A 26,669-nucleotide genomic window follows, 5' to 3' on the forward strand; every position below is an offset into this window, starting at 1 on the left:
GAACAGACTAACTACAACCCGTAACTAACACGCTTCTTTTAGAAGCACAGGAGAGATGGGTTACTGACTAAGTTATAGCAAAAGTTAATCAAACAAAAACTATATACCCAAACATACACACCTTTATTACCCACGGCATCTGGCAGGAGGCCTAATGAACTTATCACAAAAGGAATAGTCATTGTGTGGCCAAATTCACACTCAACGTTTTGGCTCAGTTGAAAAAGGCTTTTCTGAAGGCACTATCCAAATCGCCCCATTTTCCATGCCTTGCTCTGCACTGCAAAGCAATCTCTGAGCTCACAAACTGAATGCTTGCACAAGGGAGGAATCAGATGGTCTCCACAAGCGCACCTAATGCACGCCAGCCATTAACAGGCATTTAGTTCACTCAGCTGGACTGGATCTAGTCCAAAGGGAACCTCTGCAAAACATGTTCGGCGTGGACATCATGTTGTCAACACCAGCTGTTTTGCTCTACAGATCTTTACCTACTGCGCGGCGCTACTTACTAATGCAGATACAGCCTCCAGCTACTAGCACACAGATTGCAGTCTTGAATCAACAAGCTGCCCATCCACATGCTGACAGCATGGCCTCTGCCTTGCTGGTGTGGTTGGAGGTGCTGAATCACTGTGTTAGAATGCTTGGTCCAGAATTTCCCCTTCTGCTTGCTCAAACACCTTCCCCCAAAATAATGCAGCTCTCAAGTTGTACACAAGTTCACATCAGGCACTGAGCACATTTTAATGAGCTGATTCAAACCCTTCCTTCTGTATAAGATATCCTCTAGTTTCATTTTCAGTCTAAATCTAACCCATTAACTAATTTAGTTGTATATGCATGATGAAGAAAAGCAGAATACTGAATAGAAGTGGTCTGGAAAGGACAGACACTCCTCTGTTTTCCAAGTTGATAAATATTTGCTTGGTGCAAGGCCACATTTTGGTACAGCATCTCTTTGGACTGAGATTTCCCTTTTTTCCTTTCCTTTCCTTCTTTTTTTTTCTTTTTCTTTTTAAAATTAAATAATCATGACCTGGAGCATCCCTTTGGATTACAGCATTTGATGCACAGCCAGCCATGCATGTGCAACTGTCCCTGAGAGCCAGGCCTCAGCAGAAAAACTGGTGTGCATGCGATCTTGAAACAAAAATAGCTGTCAAATTGAAGCTAATTTCCCACAGAAGGCAGCGCTGATCCTCAGGTAGGGCATACCAAGTTAGTTTGAGTTCAGGATTGTTTAAAGAAAATCTAAGGACATTTTAGAGAAGTGTATTTTTAATCTCTCTAATCTCAGTTAATAATGGATGAACTGATTTTCCTTAGAAGAGGAAAGAAAGGTTGTTGTACGAGAGGAAGGTTTCATATCATAGGCAGCAACAGCTTCTAAGGGTGAAAAAAGTTTACAAGTCTGTGACCAACTCAAAGAGGGAGGAAACAGAAGCAGTTACTCAGCAGGCTGCGTAATTACATGTGTCACCAAATATGTGTTATTTAATGCTCCTTTGACCAGGGTTTCATTTTACCTCATTTTAGTGAATTAAATCATGCACTACAAAGGAATTTGGATCTGAATGAAAGGAACAAGATTGATATCAGGATGAAAAGTAATGCCCTATTAATTCAGGTCCAGACATTAAAGAAAAAAATAAAATCGAATTACACAGTATTCTAATATTTCTGGACTAGATAAAATTATATGTAAAAGCCTTTTATTTTTTTCTTCTTTTTCATAGCCAAATGGAGATGGAAGCAGTAATGGATTTTTAACAGATACAACAAAATGGTCAACACCTACTTCCAGGCACCCTGGGAATTTCACATTGATGTTGATTCTGGAGCTGGTGCTGTAGAGCCACCTACTCGTGCTTCTCTCTATGTACTGTAGAGTTATCTCTTCAGCAGCCAAGATGCCTCTAGGGCCTAAGAGCTAGCCTTTACTTCTTTTCTGGGTTTTACCATAGAAAATATATCACAGTAACACCTTCTCTTTCAATGACATGGAGCCAATTGTTCAAAAAGAGCAGCTCCAGAATGCTAGGCCTGGATTAGCGCCTTTTCCTGTGCAAGAGCTGGATACCAAACTGTCCTTCGGGAGATGGGACATTCCTAGTAGGTCAGTAGAAGAGTAGTTTGAACTCGACAAAAACGAAGGAATATCACACATCTCAAATATTCAATTCAAATCCAATAGATATTCCTACAAAGTGATGCAAACTTTCAACAGTCTCTCTCATGGCTGAATTTGTCTTAAAAAATTCTAGCAAATCCGTCAACAGAATCCACTTTTCTGAGAAAGCAAGGGGAGGAGAAACAAGAAATGGAAGGCACTGCTTACACTGCTATATGCACCAGAATGGGCTTAAATACTATGGTATAAAACTTGTATGGAGCAGTGTAGTGGAATAGCAAAATGTCAGCAACATTTTAAAGGTAATATAATTTGGAATGCAGAATTCAATATGATAAAGAACGATAGCCACTGTATAATATCTCAGACTTCTCATACACAGCAGACTTTAACAAAAATTCATGACTACATTAATTCAAGAAAACTTCCAATTTGGAATTGGGAACAGTATCTCAGTGTCCAGAGTCAGCTTTTGGCTCTATTTCTACTAATCGCGGTGCTGCAGCTGACCCAGTTTAAATGTATTTCTATAAAGATCCCATAATTTTTGGTGATGTTGCATATTGTGTTCTCCTAAACCATTAAAAAATATAGCACTACAGTAAATACCTGCTTCCTAAAAATAAGGTGCCTCAAGTGGAACAGCACTACTGCATCAATGAAATACAACGTAAAAGATTTATTAACGGTTTCATTTGTGTGGTAAACACAAACACATGCACGTTTGTAATGATAAACCCAACGCTGCTTTAGGATGCATGTTTGGATATTTGACTGTGTTCAGTTTGTGTGCGTACATTTCCACAGGATTCAATTTATGAGAAGCATTCAAACTTTGTGGTGAATTTTTAATTACTTGAGCTTAAAGTAAGATCATCTGTGCCTAAAAGCCTTGCCCCGCTAATGCCCTGCAGCCGTGCAACAGCACTATCCACAGCGTTATGTGGATAAGCACAATGTAGAAGTTTCTAAACATTACAGTCACCATAAAAAGCATAAAGCCCCCAGAGCCAGAAGGACTGATTCTCTGATTCATCTGCACCTGAGGATTCAAAATGGGAAGAAAAACTAAAAGGCCTCACGAACCTCTGTTTACTTATTCAATGCTCTGCACTAAAGAATCAGTTCTAACACGTTCAGGCAATGGGTATGATCCAGTGTATTACAGTGAACAGCAGTTATAGCTAAAGCTACTATGCTTAGTTAAATGCTCTCCTTGGTCCAAAAAGAAGATGAAAGTACAAAATGCCATCAGATAAAACAAAAAACAAAGGAGAAAAATACTAGATGAGGGTAAATATTTAGGCAGTTTTGTTTCTTACGGGAACTCTGGATGTATATTAGAATATTCCCCTGTAAATTTCTATTAGCTAACCAACTAAAAAGTCACCAACTATTTTTAAAAGCTAAAGTAACAACTAATGAACCTTAACAACTTCATACAAAAACATTTTAATAACACATATATTTTTGCAATTTTTAGAAAAACTTAACCTATATTTAATGCACCAACGCCACTTGAAGGCGTACACTGAGCTGCATGCCAGTTATGCAGCAAAACCCAGAATGTACTGACCAATTCTTCACAACTGCCTCTATCACTGTGCAAATAAAGAAGTAATTTATCATGAGTTCGTAGCAGAAAAAACTTATTCAGTATTTTGATGTAAAATATACCAATTTCCAACATTTTGCATGCATTTCCAGCTTTTTATTAGCATTGTTTCCAGCAGAAAGAATGGCCCGAATGCTACATAATTTGGATGAAGCGAGTGAACAAAAGCTAAGCACAACAAAGGGTATATTTGTATTGGGTAGGAAAAAAACTCATTAATCACTGTGATTCTCTCATGGCAATTTTGCCTTTACTCTTTCTGCTCTCTAAAAGGACCTTAGATTCCTATAATGTATTGTGTCAGGTTATATTATGATTTCTCCCAAAGAGGACTTATAACTTAATCTGTTTATACAGCAACATAATCAATCTGATTGACTGGAATTTTCATATGTCATTGCGGTTGGAGGCTATATACAATCATGCAACATTCACATCAGGAGTTCAGCACCTCCTTTCCACCAGGTCTGCACAACTGTTTGTATAACATGCACAGCAACAAGCAGAAGAGATTTGGTACGCCCACTGTAAGGTATATGAAGCCAGAGTTGTAATCAGTGGTTGATAGGAAAGTTTTCATGACAAACCTTTCCCCATGAAAGGGGAAAGTATTACAGTTTCCTCAGAGTACTGACATGCAGTTGTGTCTGTACACACATGTGCCTGTGCACGCACAGCTGTACCTTCACTGCAAATAAGTGCTTTTGGACTTTGAAGATATTGATAACTCAGAGCACAGGAACATTGTGCTAACTAATGAGGCTGCTGTGGGTAGAGGTGAAGGTCTGTTTCAGACCTGCTTGTCGCAAATCAGCAAATGGAAAGAATTATTCCTTCAGTGCCTGTCAGCAATATATGGAAAAAGAAAAATGCCTGTTACAAAAGAAATCAGTGAAAGATTCATGTGGGAAGTCTTGCATGGCTAGCAGTATTAGAAAAACATTATTCATATTGCTACAAATGAGGAATAGCAGGGTGTTGTTAATGACAGAAAGTTTAATACCTAAGATGAGAAAATAATTTCAGAGCTTGTTATGAGGGCTGGGATGGAGCTGAAGAGCAGGCTGGGGGCTGGCGCCTTCCTGGGGAGCAGTGCCCATGTAGTGATGCAGAGCCCAGCTCAGCGCCTGGATGGCTGCAGGCTCCACAGCCCCAGGGCATTTCCTCCTGCTCCTTATCAGTAGGAACTAACACCTCCATGCACCTCTTCATGCAAAATAAAGCCAGCATATCTTCTCCTGCTCATCATGGATATGGAAACAGGCTGCTTTCCTTTCTTTTACAGGTACTGCTTCTATGCCTCATTTTCCCCTCACTCTTTTCCCCGTATCTTCTCTTTTGCAGACTGAACAACTCTAGTTCTTTCACTTTGCTTAATGAATTTTATTTTCAAGACTCTTAGTTTTCTCTAGACACTCTCCAATCAGACAACATCTTTCTGTGGGAATGCCATTCAAAACACGCATTCAAGAAAGACAAAGAAAAGGCATTCCCAGTTGGAGAGATACAGTTGGAGTTTCAAAATACAGTATTTTCCAAAGCTCAACTGTCTGAGACAGATTATGGAGAAAAAGTAAGCATGAGCTTAAGAGTCTGCTAAACATACTTGAGAAGATACCCAAAAGCTGTAACTATTCTGTGAGAGACAACTTCGGCTAAAGAAGTAGTATTAAAACTGGAGACAATAATTAGGAGGAAAAAGAACCTGATAATCAGGATGAATATAGAAAGAAAAAGCAAACAGAAAAAAAAAAACCTATACACTCTAAAATGTAAAATATTACAATGGGATGCTGAAGATGGCAATGAAAAAACTATGATTGTATGGATGATAAAAAAAATAGCTTTCTTAAATTATATTAAAAAATTATTTCATTTGGAAACAGGAATTGAGTTAATGGCAAATAGAAAGAAGAGCTTTTTTGTACTACTTTTGGAAAGAACATTGATCTTGAGATGACAAGTGCCTCCTAGTCCATCAGCAACTAAGTAGAATCTTAAACAGCATCTCACTGAAGAAAATATTTTACGATTAGCAGTTCTAAGAGGTTCTTTTGCATGCTTTTATCTGATGCTATTTTAAAAAAGAATTACTGAGGAAATTAAAAAAATAAAATAAAATACTGCTGTTGTGTTGATATTGAAGAAGGAACACTAGACAGCCAGGTAACGGCGCAGTGTAATGCACTCACTACCTTGATATCAATCCAGACAAAACAGATTAAGAATTGTACAGGATTGCACTAACAAAGATTGAAGTGAAAGGGGCATAATTAATGCCAGTCAACGTAGTTTTACATAAAAAAGATTTTGTAATACAAATTTTATTTTAGTCTTTTATTCACACAAGCTTGGGTGATAAGTACACAGGGCTAATGGACTTCAACACCTGTGCTGTATTTGACTTATTAGAGCATTACATTCTATGGTAAACAAAAATAAGTAATAAGAAGAGCACGTGAAGACTGGTTTGAGAAATGCTTAAGCATCAATTTTAAGAAGCAGTTATCAATTAGAGAGCATTAAGTGTGGAGGTGAGTGTATTACTTGCGATCCACCACCACTTGTGGATATGCTAGACTCAATTTTAACTATTTTTTTTCATCTGTATACTGAAATGAATCTCAAAAGTACTGCAAGCAAATTGAAGGCACAACTGAAAAAAGAGAAGGCTGGGATACACACATCAAGCCAAGGCAGCCACACAGAATAATCTGTCTCGCTTACTAAGCTAGGTCAATTTACTGTGTTGTACCTGAATGCTCAGATCATGTTTAATGACTGGGATTTCTCTGGGAAAAAAAAAAAAAAAAGAAAAAGAAAAAAGAAAGGAAGAAAAAGGAAAGAAAAAGGAAAGAAAAAGGAAAGAAAAAGGAAAGAAAAAGGAAAGAAAAAGGAAAGAAAAACAAAAAAAGGAGCATGTACCTGGAAATACTACAACCAGTTTCTCTCGGCAACTTTAATTTTCTCTGTAAGAGCTATGTGAGAAAACCCAGTGTGATAATGTGGCATGATAGCTTCTCCATGCAACCTACTGACAACAGCTAAGCAAGTGTGTAATGTGTGGTGAACTTTCACTGTTTATTCCCAAACTATTCCCTGCATGTACGAACAGCCCACTAGACATAGCTTTCTGCAGTTACATCAGCAGAAGTTATCCAGAGGTCTTCAAGCTGCCCGTACGTCACGCGTTACAGGCGGTGACAAAGGTAGAATGGATTTGTTGCAGCTCACTTGTTGAGTATTCACAAAGTAATCTGTAGTGAAGTCTAAGATGCATCTGCGTGATATATTCCTAAGACACAGTGGGAAACCCAGATGAGCACCTAGAAGTCAAAGATGTCACCATTTGGCCCTAAAGTTCACTGTGCTACAAAACTCTACTTCTAACTTTCCTGTAATGAATAGTCGAGAAATGAAGAAAAATCAAGGGCACATGCAGCATGTAGGGAAAGTGAGCACTGAGGGCACAAAATGAAAAGCACGTTATTGTACATTCCAAATCCAAACTGCAGTAGCAATTATAACACAAAACGCATATTCAATTCTCATCTACTGATCCTGAATAACATTACAACTGAAAACACTGTTTTTCTAGGAGTCCACAGAGGAAAAGAATTCAACTTATTCCTTCTGAAATTTCTGCTGTGTAACATTATGCAATGGAATACAAAATTTGGTGATGGAAGCCCACAAAAACTGCCTGAAATGCTCAGTGTATTCCATACCTATAGGCTTAAGTAAATCCTTTGGGAGACTCCATAACAGCTACCATACATTAATTTTTTTTACAGCTACAAACACGACAACTTGTGCTTTTGCTTCTTCGCAGCACACGGCTTCTCCACGAACAGACAGCCTGTAGTGAATAGAGCAGAAATGCAGACAAGCTCTAATTTTCTGTACAGTGGCAGCTATGTGCATTATGCGTTACAGTGTCACTCTGCTGTGAAAGAGTTAACTTCCTAGCTCCTATTCTCTGCAGTGCTGCATCAACACTGCACATTATTCTTACTGAGCATGCTTCATCTTTTCTGTCTCTACAGTCTTGGGCTGTCAATCAGCTGTCAGTCCCGACCACATCAGCACAGTGCGCATCACCAGGCTGTCAGCACAGCAGCTGATGAGACTCTGCTAAGAGCTGTCAATCAAACTTGTTTCTCTTATCTGTTCTGGAAATATTTTGTCTCTAAGAAACAAAGAACCTGGGCAACAATGGATCAGAGTCTAGTATTTACTCTGGTACAGGGATAGGAGGCTCTTAACGGGAAACGAATATGTTTTATCCACAACCACGAAAAAAAAAATCCACTACATTCAGCATATATCTTTTTTTCCCTTTTCCTGTTTTGTTTGTTTGTTTGTTTGTTTAAATTCTATTTAAGCCTTGACCCAATAAAGCAGAGCATAATAAATCAATGCAAATTTCTTTTTACTCTCCCTGAAATGAATTTCACAGGTTTACTACTTAAGTTTCTGTTGAATCCAGTTCAGTTCAGTTCAGTTTAAAACAGCGTCTCTTTGGTTTCTGGAATCTTTCCCTGTCTTTAGGCACCGGAATGTGTGATTTTTTTTGCTTCGCTGTAGCCAAAAAGCTCGACTGGGGGAAACACAAATCAGTGACACCTTTTTCACAGTAAAACGTATCTTTGTTTTTGAAAGAGTTTCCCATTAAAACTCAATTTCAAGATAGAATTTAGTAACAAATCAGTAGAGTTCACAGAACGGCTCATGGAAGCATAAGCAAAACAGACATTTTCAGCAGCTGTTTGAAAGAAAAGTGGTATTTCTTTCTGGGATGTTGTACAGTGGAGGAGGAATCAGAGAAGGCAAAGTTGTTGCATCCACAGAAACAAAATTCTGAAGACAAAAGGAATTGCAAAGACAAACACAGCAGTGATTTCAGGTCTGACACAGAAGTCTTGCAAGAAAACTTGAGCTGGGCTTTCAAGTGAGCACTTATACAAGGCAGGATTATGTTCTGTGAAGATAACTGGTCTAGGTCTACCAACCCTGGCAATCAAATTAATTAGCGCTGGTGGATCACTGAACTAACAGACCTCTACTCTTCCCAGGGCATAAGGAAGATTCTTTACATGCTGTGCCATACAGATAGGGAGGCATATTTAAAGCTATCTTGAGTTATCAGTACACAGTGCTCTCTGGTGCAAAGTAAAGTAAACATAACCCAGTGACTTAAAATCCCTACTCTGACCCATATCTATTTTTCCCTACAAATTGAAGGACTCTAGGGCTCACAGTCGAGGAGAAACCTTGCAGAAACCAAAGGGAGACTAGAAAAGGGAAGACAAATGCTTTTCTCAGTATAGAGAAGAGTGCTGTAAAACATGGTAATTGAAAGGCAAGCCTAAAAATATTTCATGACTTTCATAAAGCCTCGGTCTGGGGCCATGAAATTTAAAAAGTAGCTTATTTTCCTGGTACAAAAATAATAATAATAATAGTGTTCATAAGTCAGGGTTTCCTGGACAAAAGCATATATTCAACATTAAATGGAGGCAAGGAAAAGTAGCGTTGTTTTAAAATCTTGTAACATTAATTTACAGGCATGATTTGCATGCTTTCAGCATGGGTGTAGGATCAAGCAGTCCAGGTATGAGCAGAGTGCAGAGAGATTTAACTTTGTCCCAGAGCAGCTGTGATAGGAAACCCACAGAGCTTGTGAAAAAGAAACATTTAAGGCAAGCAGGTAAAAGAAGACCCTGGAGGGGCAAGGGGGACAGCAGAGGAGACTGGAAACAAGCAGAAAGGACTGTTCAGCTTCTCAGTCTCCCACAACACTCCTGGGAGCTTTGAAGATAGAAGCTGAGGCAGAGGGAGTGCACCTCGTGCTTCTCCTCATCTCTGTCTGCCTCAGGCAGTATCTGGACATTACCTTACAACAAGGATAAAAGGACTGGGAATTGCCATGACCGATAAAAAAAAACAACAACAAACAACAAAACCTGTGGCTACGGACAATGAAAAACTATTCATTCTTCCCACATATATTTCCTCTTTCCCAAAAAACTTCTTGTTTTGGTGGAATTTGTTTGCTCTAGGAGAGACTGTTTAAGTTCCCAAAAGCAGGAAACCATTGCCCGTTTGGAAAGAAAATGAGGTGCCAGCCACAACTGATGTCAGAGATGTAAGCAAATACCTCGCAGATTGAAGCAAGACAAAGGAAGGCAATTTTGAGCTGAATCCTGGAGCAAAGGCAAGAGGTCAGCATCTTTCATCAATTTCAACTCTATAAATGACTTCTCAAAGGATGCCTATTTCTCTTTCCTGGGGTCTAATCTTGGTTCCTTCCATTACTGTTTGTGCCTTCAAGAGTAAGAACCAACAATTTGTCTTCTCTCTTCCCCCACAGCCAGCTCTGATGCTTTTAATACCCTCTAAATACAAAAGGGAGGGTGTGCTGGCATGAGGAAGCGGGAGTCTCACTGAGGATGGAGGGCTGGCAGGCCAGGCACTTCTGTTTCATCCCACTCAAAACCCCATGCATGGAGCTCAGTACATCCCACCAAATATAACATGAGTCACAGATTACTGGCCAGCAATTTCACTCTTTTCATGGAGTCAAGTTGATGGGTGGCATTAGGGATTTTGGAAGGAGCTGAAACCCTCCATGCTCACAGTGCAGCCTGTGTGTGGTTTGGGTGGGTCAATGGAGACTACCAGGCTGCAGTGCTAAGCAAAGGCCTGCTGTAGGTGGAAGCTACCATCTGCCCATATTTGTGCCCAAAGAGATGCAGCTGTGGTCTCAGCTCCCAGACACATTTCAGGACATGAAATTTCCCTGTGAAACCCTTAAATACAGCATTCACTCTGCACCCTCTTTGGGCAGCTCTGGAGGTGTGAGCAGAGCCTTGGCTGGCCTGGCACTCAGCAGCCTTCACCATGGCCTGCTCTTATGGCATAGGAAGGATAGGAAGGTCCCAAATGAGAACACACAAGCATATTCTTCATACTGTGAATTAACTGGAATGCTGCTTCTGTCGGAATCAATAATACTTGTGGTTCAGAGCTACATAAATTATTACTAACGAAGGAAGTGTGAATGAATGGAAAGAGCACTATCTGCAAAGCTTTAATTGAGAATATCAACACCAAATGCAACAACCATTTTTGCAGAGGTCAGAAATTAAAACCAGGGAAAAAAAAAATAAATAAATGTGTACCAGTCACTTTAAAAAATGTGTTCACAGTAATTCAATCTTTCAGCTGCGTTTATCAGCAGCAGTGCTAAGAATCATGGCACTGCCCTGTACCAAACTGCCCCACTTCCAGATAGCACAACCATTATCGAGCATTTGCGACAACTGGGATATTTTACTCTTTGACAAATTCTTTCATAAGTAGCACTGTTTTGCAGTAACAGAACTCCCTCAGATCTAACTGGACATTAATTGCTTTTTTGCTGATGTATCTTTGCCTTCTGGACTGATAACACAACTAGCAAATCTGATATCTGACAAGTTGACTCAACCTAATCAGGACAGATCAGCTGTTACCAACATTGCTATAGGCTGTAATTTGAGGATCTTTACAGACTTATCACTTGCTCTGAAAGGCAAGAAACTGTAATTCTGTCAGCGGTAACCCCAGAATGTGCATTCAAAGTGGCTGTTATTTTTTCTTCACTTGTCAAATAAATACCTGAGATAATTGATAAAAGGAATTAGAAGTGTGTGAGTGATACACTGACAATCAGTCACTCTCAAGGAAAATAAGAACCTCGCAAGATTCAGCGCATTAAGCACAGAGCACAAGCTGTCACTGTGAAGCAGGGGTCATTCTGAATGGAGTGAAACAATTGGCAGCGCCGTTTCTCAGTGTTTACTTATCTCTCTGTTGCTTAGTGCTAAAGCTGAGTGAATTATTCACTTCAAACAATTTATTCAATGAATTTTACCTCTTTTTTCCTGCTCAAAATACGTGGGCTACAGATACCAATGCCATCAGATTTATCCTCTGCTTCATTTTATTCAAGCTTGCATTTAGTGCTTGAGTGAGAGTATTCTAGACTTCCACTGGTTAGCTCTGCCTGGTCAGACACTAACAACAGCAGGTCCTTAATGTGTGCAAACAGTATAGACCCACACAGCTGATGAAGCAGTGATTATCTACACCCCGTGGATACATACTTGGGTAACTTTCCTGGCCCCTGTTTAAATCCAAAAGCCCTTCCAGCAAAAGTGCTGACAATTGCTGCTGCAAAGTTCCTTGTCTGTGAACAGTTTTACCCACAAGATTCAACACTTGAATGTTTGTGGAAACTAAATTAACAAAGCATGCAAGCACAGCCAGAGCAAATTAATTTACAAAAATACAAAGATTATGTTGTATGTTTTCTGTATTCCACTAGGAAATAATTTATTTTCCCATAATAAAATTCAGAGGAATTTCACAGAGTAAACAGAATCCCAACTCGTGTAGTTCTCTAACAGAACTTGATGGTCACTGAATACAAACAAGTGGCTTTTTCACCACCAGGTTTACATCTGTCTTCTACAGATAAAACACGTATAGAAACTAAGGCTTAAATTGATAACAAAAAATGTATCTCTTACTGTATCGCTTTGGTCCATCTTCCAAACAAAAGGAAAGGGTTAAGGTTGCATCATCTTCAAAAAATTCAGTTGCAAAGGCATCCCACCAGAGGTTGTCACTGTCCTAGGAAGTAACAGATCATTCACTTAACAGGAGGCAAAATGAAAATATGTTCATCTTTTTAAAATAGAAATTCCAGAGGATCTCACACACATCTTCCCCTAATTCGGGGGGTTTAGATGTCTACGAGGTATTTCAAATTCATTTTCTTAGATAAGGTTTGAGTGTTAATTTAAGGAAAGAGCTGAAACGTTTAGTTTATTACACAATAAACTGTCTACCATTTTGTCCAACATATTTAGTATGTGACAACTTTCATTCTCATAAAAACATGTTCTTCTTTAAACCTCAAATACTTTCATACATCAGTTGCAAGTGTATGAATTCTGACTGCACCCCCTGCCCCCCAGCTCTGTCTCTGGGCTGCATTTCTCAAATTCTTGGTCCTAATCATGAGAAAACGTCAGTACTTAATTCTGTAATGCTACATAACCTGATTATCAGCATGAGTTGACAAGAAAGTTATTTAGAAACTAAATGTAATAGCCATTCCCCTCCAATGCATTTAATATAAAATACAATGCTACTGCAGGTTAATTAAATACCAGTTAGTTACTTAAATGTAACTGTTGTGAGAAATCTTTACTTATCAGTTTGATACATGAAGTGAAAACAATATTTTAAATGGCCTGTGTACACTTAGAGATGCAGTAATACACATAGTCAAAACGCAATAGTTATGGAACATAATAATTAATACCAAATATTAATACAGTATTCCACTTAAAGTATAGACCAGTACATCACAGCGGTCGTTGTTGCCTTCAGTGGTTGAACAAGGCATTTGGGTGATTAACAACACCTTTCAAACTTCTTGCCCAAGCAGTAATTACTAGCTACTGCACTTTGCCACTTGCCAAAAGAAAGGCTGCAGCATTGTTTCACCAGGATCTGTGGGGCATACTTCCTGTATCAGCAAAACAAGAGGGGAGGAAAGGCTTTACTGAACGGCACAAGGAACAGTTGCAGCTCTGCTGTTGAAAAGCTGTTGGTAATCTTGGTAGCCTGGCATTACCTGAGCTACTCATGCAATACTCAGCAACATGAGGGTGAGAACCAAAGCATCCTCATGATGCAAATGCACACAGGAAACAAGAGTAGAACAGGAAGACTGTGGTGCCTCACCTCAAAACCACATATTTGCACTCATGCTTGCTTCCAAGAAGTCTGGGGACTAGAAAAATGTGGAGACTGAATTACTGTGGATTCTCTCCCTGGATAAATGAAATATCCAGACTCTGTCACAGTTTGAACGCAGTCCAAGGTCTTTATCTCATGTTTTTGCATAGTTTATGTCAAGAAGAAGAAAAAACAGAAAATACACCACCAACCTTCTTTCCACCCTTAAGAAAAAAACCCCATCTTAATAAAATATATAAATCCTCTGTTGGGCTTGGATATGCTCTGCTGATTAATTCTCTGCTCCACCTCATCACAGGTGGGCCCAACTAGTCTCACAGCCAAATGGTGAAGAAAAACAAATGAGGTCTCCCCCAGCCAAACTGAAAAAGGATCCAGTTATTCTAAGAAAAAAAAAGAAGAAGACAAAAAAAGAGGAATAAAATCACCCTCTTTTTCTTGCAAAAAGGGGATGGTGAAGGCAAGGCTGCCCCCAGGCATCTTTAACTTATGCTCTGACAGGTTACGGGGGATTTTGCCAGAGTAATTATTTTTCTATTCAACAATAATGAGAAATTACCATGGCAACCTCCTTTCACGTAGTGCACTCACACGCTCAAACATTGAAATAATGGCCTAAACATAACAAAAAAAAATAAAAAATAAAAATTAATGCTTTTCAAATATTTTCTATTAAAATAAACTTAAGGAATGGGGCAAAGGAGAGAAAAGGACAGAGGCAGCCTGAGAGTTGGGTCAGGAGTGACAAGGCGCAGTGATGTATCCAGCTACCCAAGCAGCGAATGCCTTCTGCCACAACTGTCATTGTTCCTCCTGATTCCACCCTCAGTATTATTTGTAATTTGAAGCATGGCTCCATTCTGAATAGGATCTCCAAGTAAATGGAGTCCTAGGGTTTCAATATTTTTTCCTGACTCTGATTTCTTTGGCAAAAGTAATCAGATTTGAAGGACAATGATGTTCTTTTCCCCCTTCCATTTAGTTGTCCCACATATTCACTGTGTGATGCGAGAGTCAAGCTGGGTTCTTCTTTACACCTTACACTCTTACATGATTAAGAGTCTGAAAGCCAAATGAGCCTTTTTTCCTTGCTTATGATGGTGACTGCCGAACCAAAATAGGTCTTGCAACTGGAAAATAAGGCAAGTGGAACCTATGGAATTTTTTCCAAATTCCTTTATTTTCATTTATATTAATAGTTCATGTAAAAAGTCAAAATGTGAAACCACGCTCAAGAGAGAATGCAGATACTTTGCAGAACACAACTGGAATTCAAAATTATTTTGATGAATTGCAGAAATGGTGTGGAAATGAAGATGAACTTCAATAACGCAAAGTGAGAAAAGCACAAATACAAAAAAGGGGGAAAAAAGGTTAAGCAGAACAGTAGAAGAAGGTCCAGACCATAAAGGAAATACGTCAGCAATCCATTGCTCCTCCATATGAGCTAAGAATTATGTCTAAAACATGATTCTCATCTACTCTAACAAGCACATGTTTGGAAGGACTTCAGCTGGAACAGTCCATCCACTGCTGGAATGCTCCTCCATGTCCAGCCCACTTACTTGTTGTGGGCAAGTTTTAGGAATTTAGCAGAGAACAAGAGGAATCACAGAGCTTAAAGACACAAGCAAATAAGACCTAAGAGACTCATATTAAGCAAGTCAGAAAGATGTGGTTGTGTTTGGTGTCACAAAGAAGCTTACAGGGAATATGATGACAGTGAGTGTTGAAGTGTGTGAAAAGACTGGTGTAAAGAAGGGACCGATCACTTCTCTATGGCTAACAAGGATGGAAGAAGTGATACAGCTTGGTGTGCTGCCAATGTGGGTTAGGCAACACAATCTTATTACAGGTCCTTAGTATTCCGTTATTGCAGAGTGGAAAGACCCCCAGAGTGATGCCACGTCACCAAAATAAGTGGGTGCCCAGGTCCACATTGCCTGCTGGACTCTGGTAGAGTTATAGTTTCTCCCTCACATTGCTTTTGGTTGCCTAACAGGTATAAAGAGTATATGAAAAGATGATCGTGAAAACAAATAAATGTGATTCTGAATACACCTAGGAAGCACATCTGTTCTGAAGTGGGATGTTTTCTGTATAATCACTTTTCAGGGAAGAACTGAATTTTAAACACCAGCCTCTGTGGCTTGGCATTGGACAAGGCAAAAATAAAAAGAAAGAGTTCCCCTGGGAGCTTACATTTTTCTGCTGGCACCTGCAGCCCTTCCCTATTGACACTTACTATTTTCAGAACTCTATACATCCACACGCCTGTTGGCAACGTGCACGCTTCTCATATTCTTTCAAGTTAATGCTGCACAAGGAAACTGCTGTCTCTCCAAGGAAAGAATATTATTCCACCCTTCCCCCCATTCCCAGCAAATCAAACTACACTCGAGCTTTTAAAACACAGTTCAAGATAAGAATTTGCCATTAAATACACCTGTAAAAGCTGCACAGCCTTTACAAATTATGAAATTCACAAGATAAAGTATCATAGAAATTCTGTCATTAATGTTTATACTCAGAGCACACTGACAGACAATTAAAAACAGAATGGCAGAACACAAGAAACCAGTAACTTTCCCTATTAGCTTTAAATTAGACCAGCCTTGAGTCTACCCAGCATATTCAAGGTTCCGATATAAATTTCACAGGAGTAACAAATTAACAGGGATCTGTGTATCTTAATTTTACAGAATTTGCCATCTGAGAACAGAGCTGTAGGTCTGTCTCTGTGCTGCAGTTTTTATACGATTTGGCATAGGTTTGTTTGGGTGGGCTTTTTTTTAAACTATTTATTTATTTATTTTTGCTACTTATTCTGTGTGAAAAATTGATATTCTGAGTCTTGAATTATTTTCTAAGTAAAAGTATGAACAGACTGAAAGTGCATTAATACGTACAGTACATAGGTGATAAACCTACATAACCACCATTATGCAGATAGAAGAAGATTCACACCTATCTTACAGTTGGGGCGTTCTTCCTAGCAGCATGTAGTACCTTGTACAGCACCTGAGAAAAGAGGTCGAAATCTAGTTGCCCAAGGCGAGTTTATAAGGACTATTGTTGCTTTTGCAACATGTTATTTTTTTCTCTTATTTTAAGTATAAAGCATGTTTTAATGCCCTATGAGAAGCAACTGGGGCTGTTTAGTCAGGGGAAAAGGAGGCTGAGGGGAGACCTTATTGCTTCCTTCTAATACCTGAAAGGTGCTTACAGCAAGAGTAGGGTTGGTCTCTGCTCACTGGTGACAGGATGAGGGAAAATGGCCTCAAGTTGCGTCAGTACTCAGGTTTAGGTTGGATATCAGGAAAAACTTATTTACAGAAAGGGTTGTTAAGCACTGGAATGGGCTCCCCAGGGAGGTGCTTGAGTCACATCCCTGGATGTGTTTAAAAACCATATGGAGGTGGTGCTCAGGGACATGATTTAGTGGAGGGTTGTTAGAGTTAGGCTAGTATGGTTAGGTTGTGGTTGGACTCGATGATCTTTAAGGTCTTTTCCAACCTGAGCTGTTCCACGATTATATGATTTTAAATAGCATTAAATTAATCTTGCAACTAACCAGATCTTTCTTACAGACTCTCCAGTTCCCTTCCCCCAGTCAGAAATGCCCAACTCTATTACTTCCATTTGTTATTTCACACATATTCACAGTTTTAATGGTGTTGCTTTTATTTCAGTTACTAGTGTGGCTGGACGCCATCTCTCAAACAATGCGTAGTAAAACTGGCAGAAAGATTTTAAGACTTGGCTTTGGTCATAAGTAGTTTTCTGTTCCATTACATACTTGCAGCTTTTGCCAAAACTCTACTCAGGGCTCAGAGCATATCAGTTTCTTCAGATTACTTATTAATTAATTAAATTATTGTTTACATTCCACTTTGGAACTTATCTTGGTTTGTACAGTAAAGAAACAGGACCAAGTTTCTGTTCTATTGAAAAGACAGAATACAGTCCTGCAACAAAAGCAGACAGCAGCGCTGCCGCAGAGAGACTGGCTCCTGTGCAAAATGGGGGCAAGGCTTCTCCTGGAAATCCAAAATAACTTAAAGAATCCAGCAGAATTACAGAGGGGGGAAAGAAAACTCATAACAGAAAGCTATTCTTACAGATTCATTGGAAATTCATACTATATCTGGGATTCTCTTCTTGTTGCCTAGAACGCTCGCAATATCACCACGCTATGAGGCAACAAAACACAGGAAAAAAGAAAGCACTAACAGCTTATGTTCTTATTGGAGAACTGTGAAAATCAAACATTAATTATTTGATTCCAGATGAAAATGAGAGAAAGACACACAAAAAAGGGAGGAAGAAGGCTTCGCAAAATATGCAAAGCAATTCATGCACTTTTCTTCTGAACCTGGGAATCTGAGAATTAGCATCACTACAGCAAAACAAATACACTGCACTGATTCTGGCTATACAGTCCAGCTTTGCAGATACACCACTCTGAGACAGTTTCACTTAGGTTCTAAAATGGCAAGTCCACATTGGGTAAGTATACCAGAGGTTCAGACTAACCAAAATACGATCACACTGATAAGGAATATACTTCTTTTCTTCACATGCTCAGGATTATTGTCCTCTTCCTTTTTATTTGGCCATTAATGTATGCCTGACGTAGCAATTTTTTTTTAGAGTGGCTGTGGCAACTGCTTGCTAGGCTGGCAAAAAGCAAGACCAGTCTACACACAGCTATAAAAGTATGGTATAGTAATGCATAGTATTACATCTAAGCCATTCAGTTTTTCCATCTACAAAACGTTACAGGTATTTCAAGTTGAATATGCTCTTAAAATTACAGTCCTTAAAATTAGTGAGATTTTTTAACTTGTTTTCAGGAAAGGATAAGACAGCAAGCTATCTGGTTCAGTCTAATAACAGAATCAAAAAAGAATGTCAAGCCTCAAACCTATTATTTGTCATTGTTTCAGTTTTACTTCAGCCTGTGGATAAAAGCTAAATGAATCCTTAAATATTCACTCCATTCACTGTTCAAGTGCAGCAAATACACAGATCGATGAGTTTAATACTACACTGTAAGCAGGACAAAGCAGAAAGGGTTAATTTAAGCTACGTGTCATTTCACTGCTTCTTTAATTTGAATTCATTATTTCTACTCCTGAAACCTGCACACGAGAATGGATAGGAAAGAAAAAAGAAAAGAAAAAAAAAGGGGGTGGGGGAAGGAAAGGAAAAAGCAATGAAGCTGGGCTCAAGAAGACTTATTCTACTGCCAATTCCCTGTTGCTGCCATGGCATCATCCTTGATATTTCACAGCAATATTATCAATAATTAGCAGAGGATGCCCTTTCATCCTTTTTAAGAATATGGGATAAGATTGCACTTGGTCCCTAGAGGCAAGACCTATATTCTGGTTGCATGAACAAAAAACCTAGGCATTACAACTAAATTACGATTGTAGTGCAGTTGTTAACAGAAATAGACACTTCTACCCCCACTGCAGTATCTGTTTGGCTTTGGTATATATACTGCATATTAAATACATTCCCAAAGCTGTTCCAAATTTGAGCCCTCTTTTCAATAGGCATGTGAATGTCTCTAGTTGGCCGAGAACAGAAATTTAGTTCCTTAGTAGTATTCTCCATCCACAGTCACTGCAGACAAATCACAAGCTTGAGTTTCACGTTTATCAAAAATGAGCTGCAGTTACACTTCTCTATTCTGCAGAAGAATGCTCCACAGCCTCAGCCTTTGAGAGTGGTTTATAGAGATGGAATATTAAGTGTGTCTATTATCTATTGTACTACTGTTACTCATATAAATGTTCTTATTTTATGCTGACATTTTGACCTGGTTTCTTTTTTACCTTGTTTACTTCCATCTGTGTGAGTAAATGGAAGCTACTACGCCATATATCCCAATGAAAAGGCAATAGCTAGTACTGCTGTCAGTGAATACAGAACATCAAACATCATATGTCAGGAGGGCAGATGAAAAAGTCATATTCTCAGCAACATTAGGGAAAGAATCTCGCTGGATCTACCTACTCAACTACACCAAATCCCAAGGCACTAAAATTTAGTGAACACAAATGCCTTGATCAGTTATTACAATGAAAATGGAATTATTACTGATGACATTTAAATACTTCATTGATGAACAATGGGAACACACCAAAGGAAAGTCCTCGGCACCTCTGTTATTGACTGGACTCATCCCTGTCTTTGTTCTATAAAGTCTCTCTGGAGCTCCTCAAAGACTGCAGGCAATATAACACTGGGACTTCAGAGGTCCCACTATAGAAGACTGTATTTTGAAATGTAAGAAATAGATCTTCAGCTGAGTTAAGAAAACATACTGCGTTTAGCTCTTGTGTCTTCTTGTACAAATCAGGTAGAGAAACCCAGAACAAGCCGTGCTTCTTCATTATATTCTGTCTTCCTGGAGAAGAATCAAATGGTGACAGGGCTAAGAAGTGCTGCAGTTTATCCTAAGCTGAGATTAAATAGGTTGAAAAGACATCCAGGTGGTGAGATTTATGTTTAATTGGCACACACGTTACACCCTACAGGACTTTTAAGAAAACTCTTGCTGAGACTCTGACAAAAGAGTTTTAAAACTAAGGGTACGCTTAAATGGTTTGCTGGACTGTGATCCATGTATGCATTTGTTACCCGGTAAATCAAATTAATTAAAGATTATTACCTCCTATTAAGCTTTGCAAACTAGGTAGGAACACATTGCTATGTTGGTCATGTCTGTGTAACCAAAGAACTGTTATTTCTTTGGAAGATATATGAAATAGCAAAGATCCAATGTATTGCATGTCCCAAGATAGGTAACCTCATGCACACAAGCCTGATTTAGCAATAACTAGTCAGAAAAAAATAAAAACACTGAAGAGGTTATTAAGAAATGCCTCTTGTGAAGCACAAAAATTGTGTTGTTACATATTAATAATATACAATATCTTTGCTGCAAAAAAAAAAAAAAAAAAAGTACATATTTCTTGAGCAAAAAGAACTGTGAAAATCTGTGGGAATTAACAAAAAAAAAGTTTGAAAGAGAAATATATGTACAAATGTACATGAATTCAAACTTATTCAAACGCTAAGATGAGATTTGCAAGACTAATTAAAAGACTTATGCACCCATTTTCCAGTAAATAACAGCAAATGTTGGAACATTGTGTGCAGCACTTGAAATCCCAGCATGGAGATCAAACTTGTTACTGTTAGCTAAATCAAAGCTGGAGGGTGACAACAGGGCTGGGATTCATTTCACCCCAAGATGGTTGTCTAAATTCATACGAGACAAAAACCCTCCTGGAGATATCTGTCTCTTCACTGGCTGTAGAGAGAGTAGAGAGAATAGCTCAGCCTAGCCATGTAACTTTTACAGGGATAAACATAGGTAAGACAAATCCTATTCTACGTACTATCAAGAATTTGAAATTCGGGAAGAAAACTAGTTGAGGTTTTGGGAGCTTACATAGCAAAGGCAAAGCATAAGTGGAAAGCTGGGTGAAACAACCGTATCTACGTTGTTTAGGTTTTCACAGTCTTGGCAGGAAAACCTATAAATGATGTTCAAGTTTTTAGCTCATAACGCTCAAAGCTCTCCAGGCTGCCAGGCTCCCGCTGTTTCACATAAAAAGCTCCGAGTGGCAGACAGAAGTTGGAGCACTGGTTAAAGATTTCTGCCAGTATGAAATGTTTCAAATGAAGAAGATGTGATTATTTGCCTGGCTTCCTAAGTTCACTCCCCAGCTAGCCACAGTTGCCAATACAGGCCCCCAGGTCCCGCATTTTATCTTGCCCTGCCTTTGGATTAGAAATTCCTATATGAAATACAGTTAAACTAAAGGAAGAATTGTTCAGATATATCTTCCTACAGTCTTGGAAACGTGAAATATAAGGAAATCTATAGTCAAGACAAGGGAATTCAAATAATGCCATTTCTCACATACTTTTCTCCTACCACTGGATCACTCGGTCGCTCCTTTGCTTTAGTTGTGTAGCACTACCCTTCTGAAGCACATTACACCAACAGGCACATGACAGTCACAGCTGATTAATGTCGAAGCAAAACTCAGGAATGCAAGTTGCACAGATGAAGATGGGAGTGCCGTGCAGTCAGATACCCAACATGCTCAGAAGTTTCAGAGCTGAGAAGCATTAACTTTAAATCGGCATTTGCATTTACAAACTAAAACTCTGATTCAAATGGAGATGTCTGCTTTACCTGCTTACAATAAAAACAATACTTAGAGTGAAAACTTTTACTGTTATTAATGTTATATTGTAGTGTAACTGATAACTGCCCACAGCGTTATGGTGGCCGAACTACTGAATATTTAGTTTAGAAAAACACAGAGAATGAAGCACACATTGGGAAACTGAGGGCTGAGATAACAGAGTGGTTTTGTATGTTTGTTTTAATAATTAACTTTAAATTTTCACTTCAAAGAAATAGGAGAATTTATGCACACCAAGAAGTGCTCTCCTTCAAAACTGCACTGAGCAAAGTAAGCACAGCTTTCTTCTAAATGGTGTATCTTATCTTGTCAACCTCATTTAAAGTAAAAAGGCATCAGTAGCAATAATGAGAACGCAGTCTGTGAACAATTCCTTCACAGAAGCCAGCTACTACATATTGTAACAAATTAAAAACTCTGAAAAGACTATGCGGGTCCCCAGAGAAATGCTATTTAATAAAGCAAACACCAATATTGAATGTGACAGAATTCCATTTGCTGTAGAATCCCATCCAACTGAGTTTGGCTGTTGCTGAAGCAATTAGAGAAAGCTGTGATTTAATGATTATGCTAAAACCCTAGACAAACAAAGCTCTTACCTACCAAGAGGCCACTTAGCTGTATCACTACCACCAAACTATATAAAAAACCTTGTAGGATTTCATTTGCTGCCAGTCAACTAGTAGCAACACAAGCAGTTAGTTACTTGGAACGTTGAGTTACTAGCTGCTGTACTTCTTTAATATGAAAAATGTATAAATCTAAATTTTAACTAAGTAAGCAATGCCAAATGTGAACTATGTATGTCAATGAAATCACTCCCTAAGGTTATCCTTGTAGCTGAGACCTGATATGATTTAGTCAAAAGATCACAACAGGTCAGAGTTTAATCCTTTATAATAAACATAAAAATAGTTTGTGCTGTTTATTATAACGTAGTGGGTCCTCACCTCTGGGTCTATAAACATCTAATGAAATTTTAAACATCAGCAAAAGCAGCAGCCTCCTATGAACTACAACTTATCACTTCAGACTTCGTGGACCTGTTAGATGAGCAGTAACACTGATTCAGTTGAGATTTCTTAGCTTTTGATAGACGGCATTTGGGCTTTGCTATTTTCCTACTTCTTTTGAAATTTATTTGAATAAAATCATACATCATTAAGTAGAATAAAAAAGGATGACAGTATGTGACAATTTGGAATCCTCGATTACGGAAAGCTTCTGAATTTCCTTGAGAATATGAACTCTCTTGGTGTGCTTATGTCAGCCAATAAACTAAGTGACTGCAAAAACTAACATGTCTTTCTTCTTTATAACTTTCACATTAATCTGAGAGCTGAGTGAGTGACACATAAGATTGTTGATGTGGATTTTTACCCTTGTTGCCTTCCAGGTGAAAGCATCTTCTGACAAGAGAAAGCAGAGCTTTGGGAACACCAATTCCCTTCCTCCCCAGTTTCTTCAATGAACGGGATCTAGAGACATGGCACATATCTTAGGCCAAATAAAAATATCAGTGTTGATATTTTAAAACCATAAAGAATATGAAACCTGGGAGAGAGCTCAAACACACAGAACTATTTTAAGAAAGAAAACGATTTTGCATAACATGGTGAATCATGCACAGAACTGCTGCAGAGGAGAGTGAAATAATTTAAAGCAGCTATGTATAAGAATGAACTTCTCAGGCAGCTCAGACCTACTTTCAAAGATCCAAATCCTATTTTCTTAAGAAAAGCATAGAGTGTGGGGCTTGTTTTTAATGTTATTTTTTATACTAGGTTCTGTTCTGGTTTGCTAAAATTCTGTGTTTCTAGCTAAAATAAGTAACAATTGTGTTCAGAACCCTAATTTCAACCCCCCCCCCAATAAGCAGTACTATGTGGTTCTCAAGAGTGCTGTAAACCCAGAGCATTTACCATTTCAGAGCTTTTCTGGGAAGATTTGTGTTCAGACTGCTAAACAGCCTGAAAAAACAGCAGTACTCTTGACAAAGCCAAGAAACTGCAGCGTCCCATTCCTGGGAACGTGTAAGTGCCAGAGGAGCTGTCATCTGAAAGTGAGAAAAAAAAATAATCAGAAAAGATTCAGTGCTAATGTCTTCTTAACTAGAGGAGCCCAACCCATTGAATATCACAGAATATCAGCACGGTTAATGTTAGAAGGGACCTCATACAGATCCAGACTACACAGCTTGCTTTCTATCAATGCAGTGACAACCACTGTGAGATGTTCCAATGTTTCTATGTGCTTTTCATTGAGAGCCTATAAAATTAATTACAGCTGGATATTTATCTAGCCCCTCCAATAAAAGATTATCAAAATCTCATATGACCCTTCTGAGGGTGCTGTGTTTGTGTGCTCAGTGTTCAAAACTTCTAGCATTCTCCTTCTCCATATGGGTTTCTCCACTATCAGTTTGATGTGCACACCTGATTGCTGTGAGACACACCAAGAGAGCTGCAAGAGGTCCAGCAGAAACTGCTGAGTCAACTCAGAGCACATCAGCAAGGACAGAAAAGCATAAACATCAAATGTGCTTCATATTAAGCAAGAAACTCCTTGTTCAGACTCCCTAAAAAGTTCTAGCTCAGTAAGGCTCAGCATCTGGGAGGGTCAGATTCAGGCTGGACCTTTGAGGCCTACCCCTCAATGGACTCACAGAACTAGTACACAATCAAAGGAGCTTTAACCAGCTTCCACTGAAAATGCTCATGGCCTCTGATCTGAAAGCACCACAGGCAAGATTAGTCTGTCAACATTTTCTTTATCCCTCCAACACTCCAAAGGCTCATCAGTAGCAAGAAGTGATACCAAACTGCCCACTGAGTAGCCTCAACACTGAAAAGATGCTGAATATTTTTCTACTATTGCTAAAGTGAGCTTGTGACATGCAGTGCTGTGGGTTGTCAGATGATATATACCAATTGCTTCCAGTGCTCAGGATGGGATGTGAAGGAAGAAGCATTTTTTCAGTCACACAGGATGAATCTCACACATATGGAAATATGTAACCTATCACACCACCAGCAGCAGTGCCCTGCAAACATAAATGGGAACATGATGTTTCACAGTGTTCCTGTGATAATAAGCATAGCAGTTGGGCATACAAAATGCCTCCTAAGAAATGTAAGGTGAAAAGGTGGTACTGGACAAAGTAACCACTCTCTCAGAACTGATGTTTCCTACTTGAAAGACTTTAGTTCCCAGAAACTGTCCTCTTACTCAGTGACCTTCTTCAATTTAATATAAAGTACTTTTGTACTCCTAAGTAGGTCAAAACTCAGGGCCTCTATTCTGTCAGTTTAAGAGAGAAAAACCCCATAGTAATTTACCCCAAAATGAAATAAAGGGAAGTATACAAGTTATTCACTTTGACTACTGCTGCTGTAAATACCTCCAAGGAAATTACTACACATCAACAGGTGCCACATGAGTTGCAGCAGGATCCATTCTGCATGGCACAATGCTAGGAGTAATTGGTTAGACACTGCAGCTTAACACTTTAAACAGTCAGTCTTCAGCATCTGCTCTCTTGCTACAAGACCAGAATAACTAGGTCTTCTATTTCTCTTCTGTAGATCTGCACTCTGTAGCTTCTCATATCTAAAAGATAATTTTGGAATCTAAGATCTTAGGTCCTGTCTGTAGGTATCAAAGTGTGTTATTTTTCCTGAGAGCTGCAGCCTAGATTAATGGTAGTTACGCATTTACATGTAAGCAACGGGGAAAAAAAAGGAATTCCCGACTATTTTCCTTTGTAGACAGGATGACAGTTAAGCCAATCACATGATCCTTCAGAGCTTGGCTTTGCTTTGGGTAGAATGATTGAGTAACTTTCCTGTTGTGATTGCAGATGCTCATTCTCATGGCCATCAATATCAGGAAAATGGAAGCTCACTTGGAGGCAGGATGTTAAAGAGTGCAGATTTTTCATTTGGAGCAGAAGAAAATGTGATCCTCTTTGATATCACTTTTTCTTCATACATCTCTTCTGATTTCAGTGTTGGTATCAAAAGAAAGTGACCTGAACATATTAAAGACGATGCAATTTCCAGTATTCCCTGTTGCATACAACTTAAAAATTAACAGCTAATTAATAACCAAGCAGATCTTCTTTGGAGAGACCTGATCAGAATTCAATGTAAACTTCACAAGCATTTCAGAGCACTTCAATGTGTTTCTAAAAAGCAGCAGCAGAAGTCTCTTACATTATTTCCAGCGCTTTCACACTGAAAAACTGTACCTGTTTCACAGCAAAGCACAGAGAATTTTTCTCTACAGCTCTCAAAGGTAGAACATTTAACATCAACATGAGAAAAGATGGCTTATTTTACCTAATTCATGCAAAACACCTAGTCCCAGTAAAAGAAAGATGGCAGCTCTCCTTCCTTCATGTTTTGATAGGAAGTCAGAGAAGTAATACAAACTGACAGGTTTTTATGACTGACCTCCTGATACCTACTGGTGCATAAACATGCAGTTGTTAAAACTTATCACTAGGGCCAGGGTTATCCCCTCTTGACTAGGAGTCTGCCAAGTAGCAAATAAATAAGCTAAAAATAGAGTTCCAAAATAATGTGTTTTGTTTAGTCTATAAAATCATGCCCCAGAAAATCTCTAAACAGCAAAGTTGAGATCTCACAATTTTTGTCTTTGCCCTCCAGATACTGCATGTAACTCAGTAGGAGGGCCATCATAGGTGAGCTCTTTGTTCCACTCTGGGACCAAGCTTCTGCTAACAGAACAGTACTTTTTATTTTATACAGCCCTTTTGATTCACTTAAACTAACTCAACATACGTCAAGCAAACTCTCCCCTCCAAAAATTACAGTCCTCTTTTGTATACAATTACCACTACAAA

At 38.8% G+C, this 26,669-nt stretch overlaps 1 protein-coding gene across 9 annotated transcripts in view; it reads right to left on the reverse strand.

The window, feature by feature from the left end:
* Positions 1 to 26,669, reverse strand: part of LDB2 (LIM domain binding 2) — a 206,628-nt gene that overhangs the window by 122,214 nt on the left and 57,745 nt on the right. For all 9 annotated transcript variants that reach the window (XM_072336109.1, XM_072336114.1, XM_072336116.1 and 6 more), the window contains exon 2: positions 12,326 to 12,428. In XM_072336109.1, coding sequence (XP_072192210.1) covers positions 12,326 to 12,428 — 103 coding nt within the window. The remainder of the gene's footprint in view (positions 1 to 12,325; positions 12,429 to 26,669) is intronic.

This window comes from Excalfactoria chinensis, chromosome 4 (genome assembly GCF_039878825.1).
Source record: "Excalfactoria chinensis isolate bCotChi1 chromosome 4, bCotChi1.hap2, whole genome shotgun sequence".
NCBI classification, from domain to species: Eukaryota; Metazoa; Chordata; class Aves; order Galliformes; family Phasianidae; genus Excalfactoria; species Excalfactoria chinensis.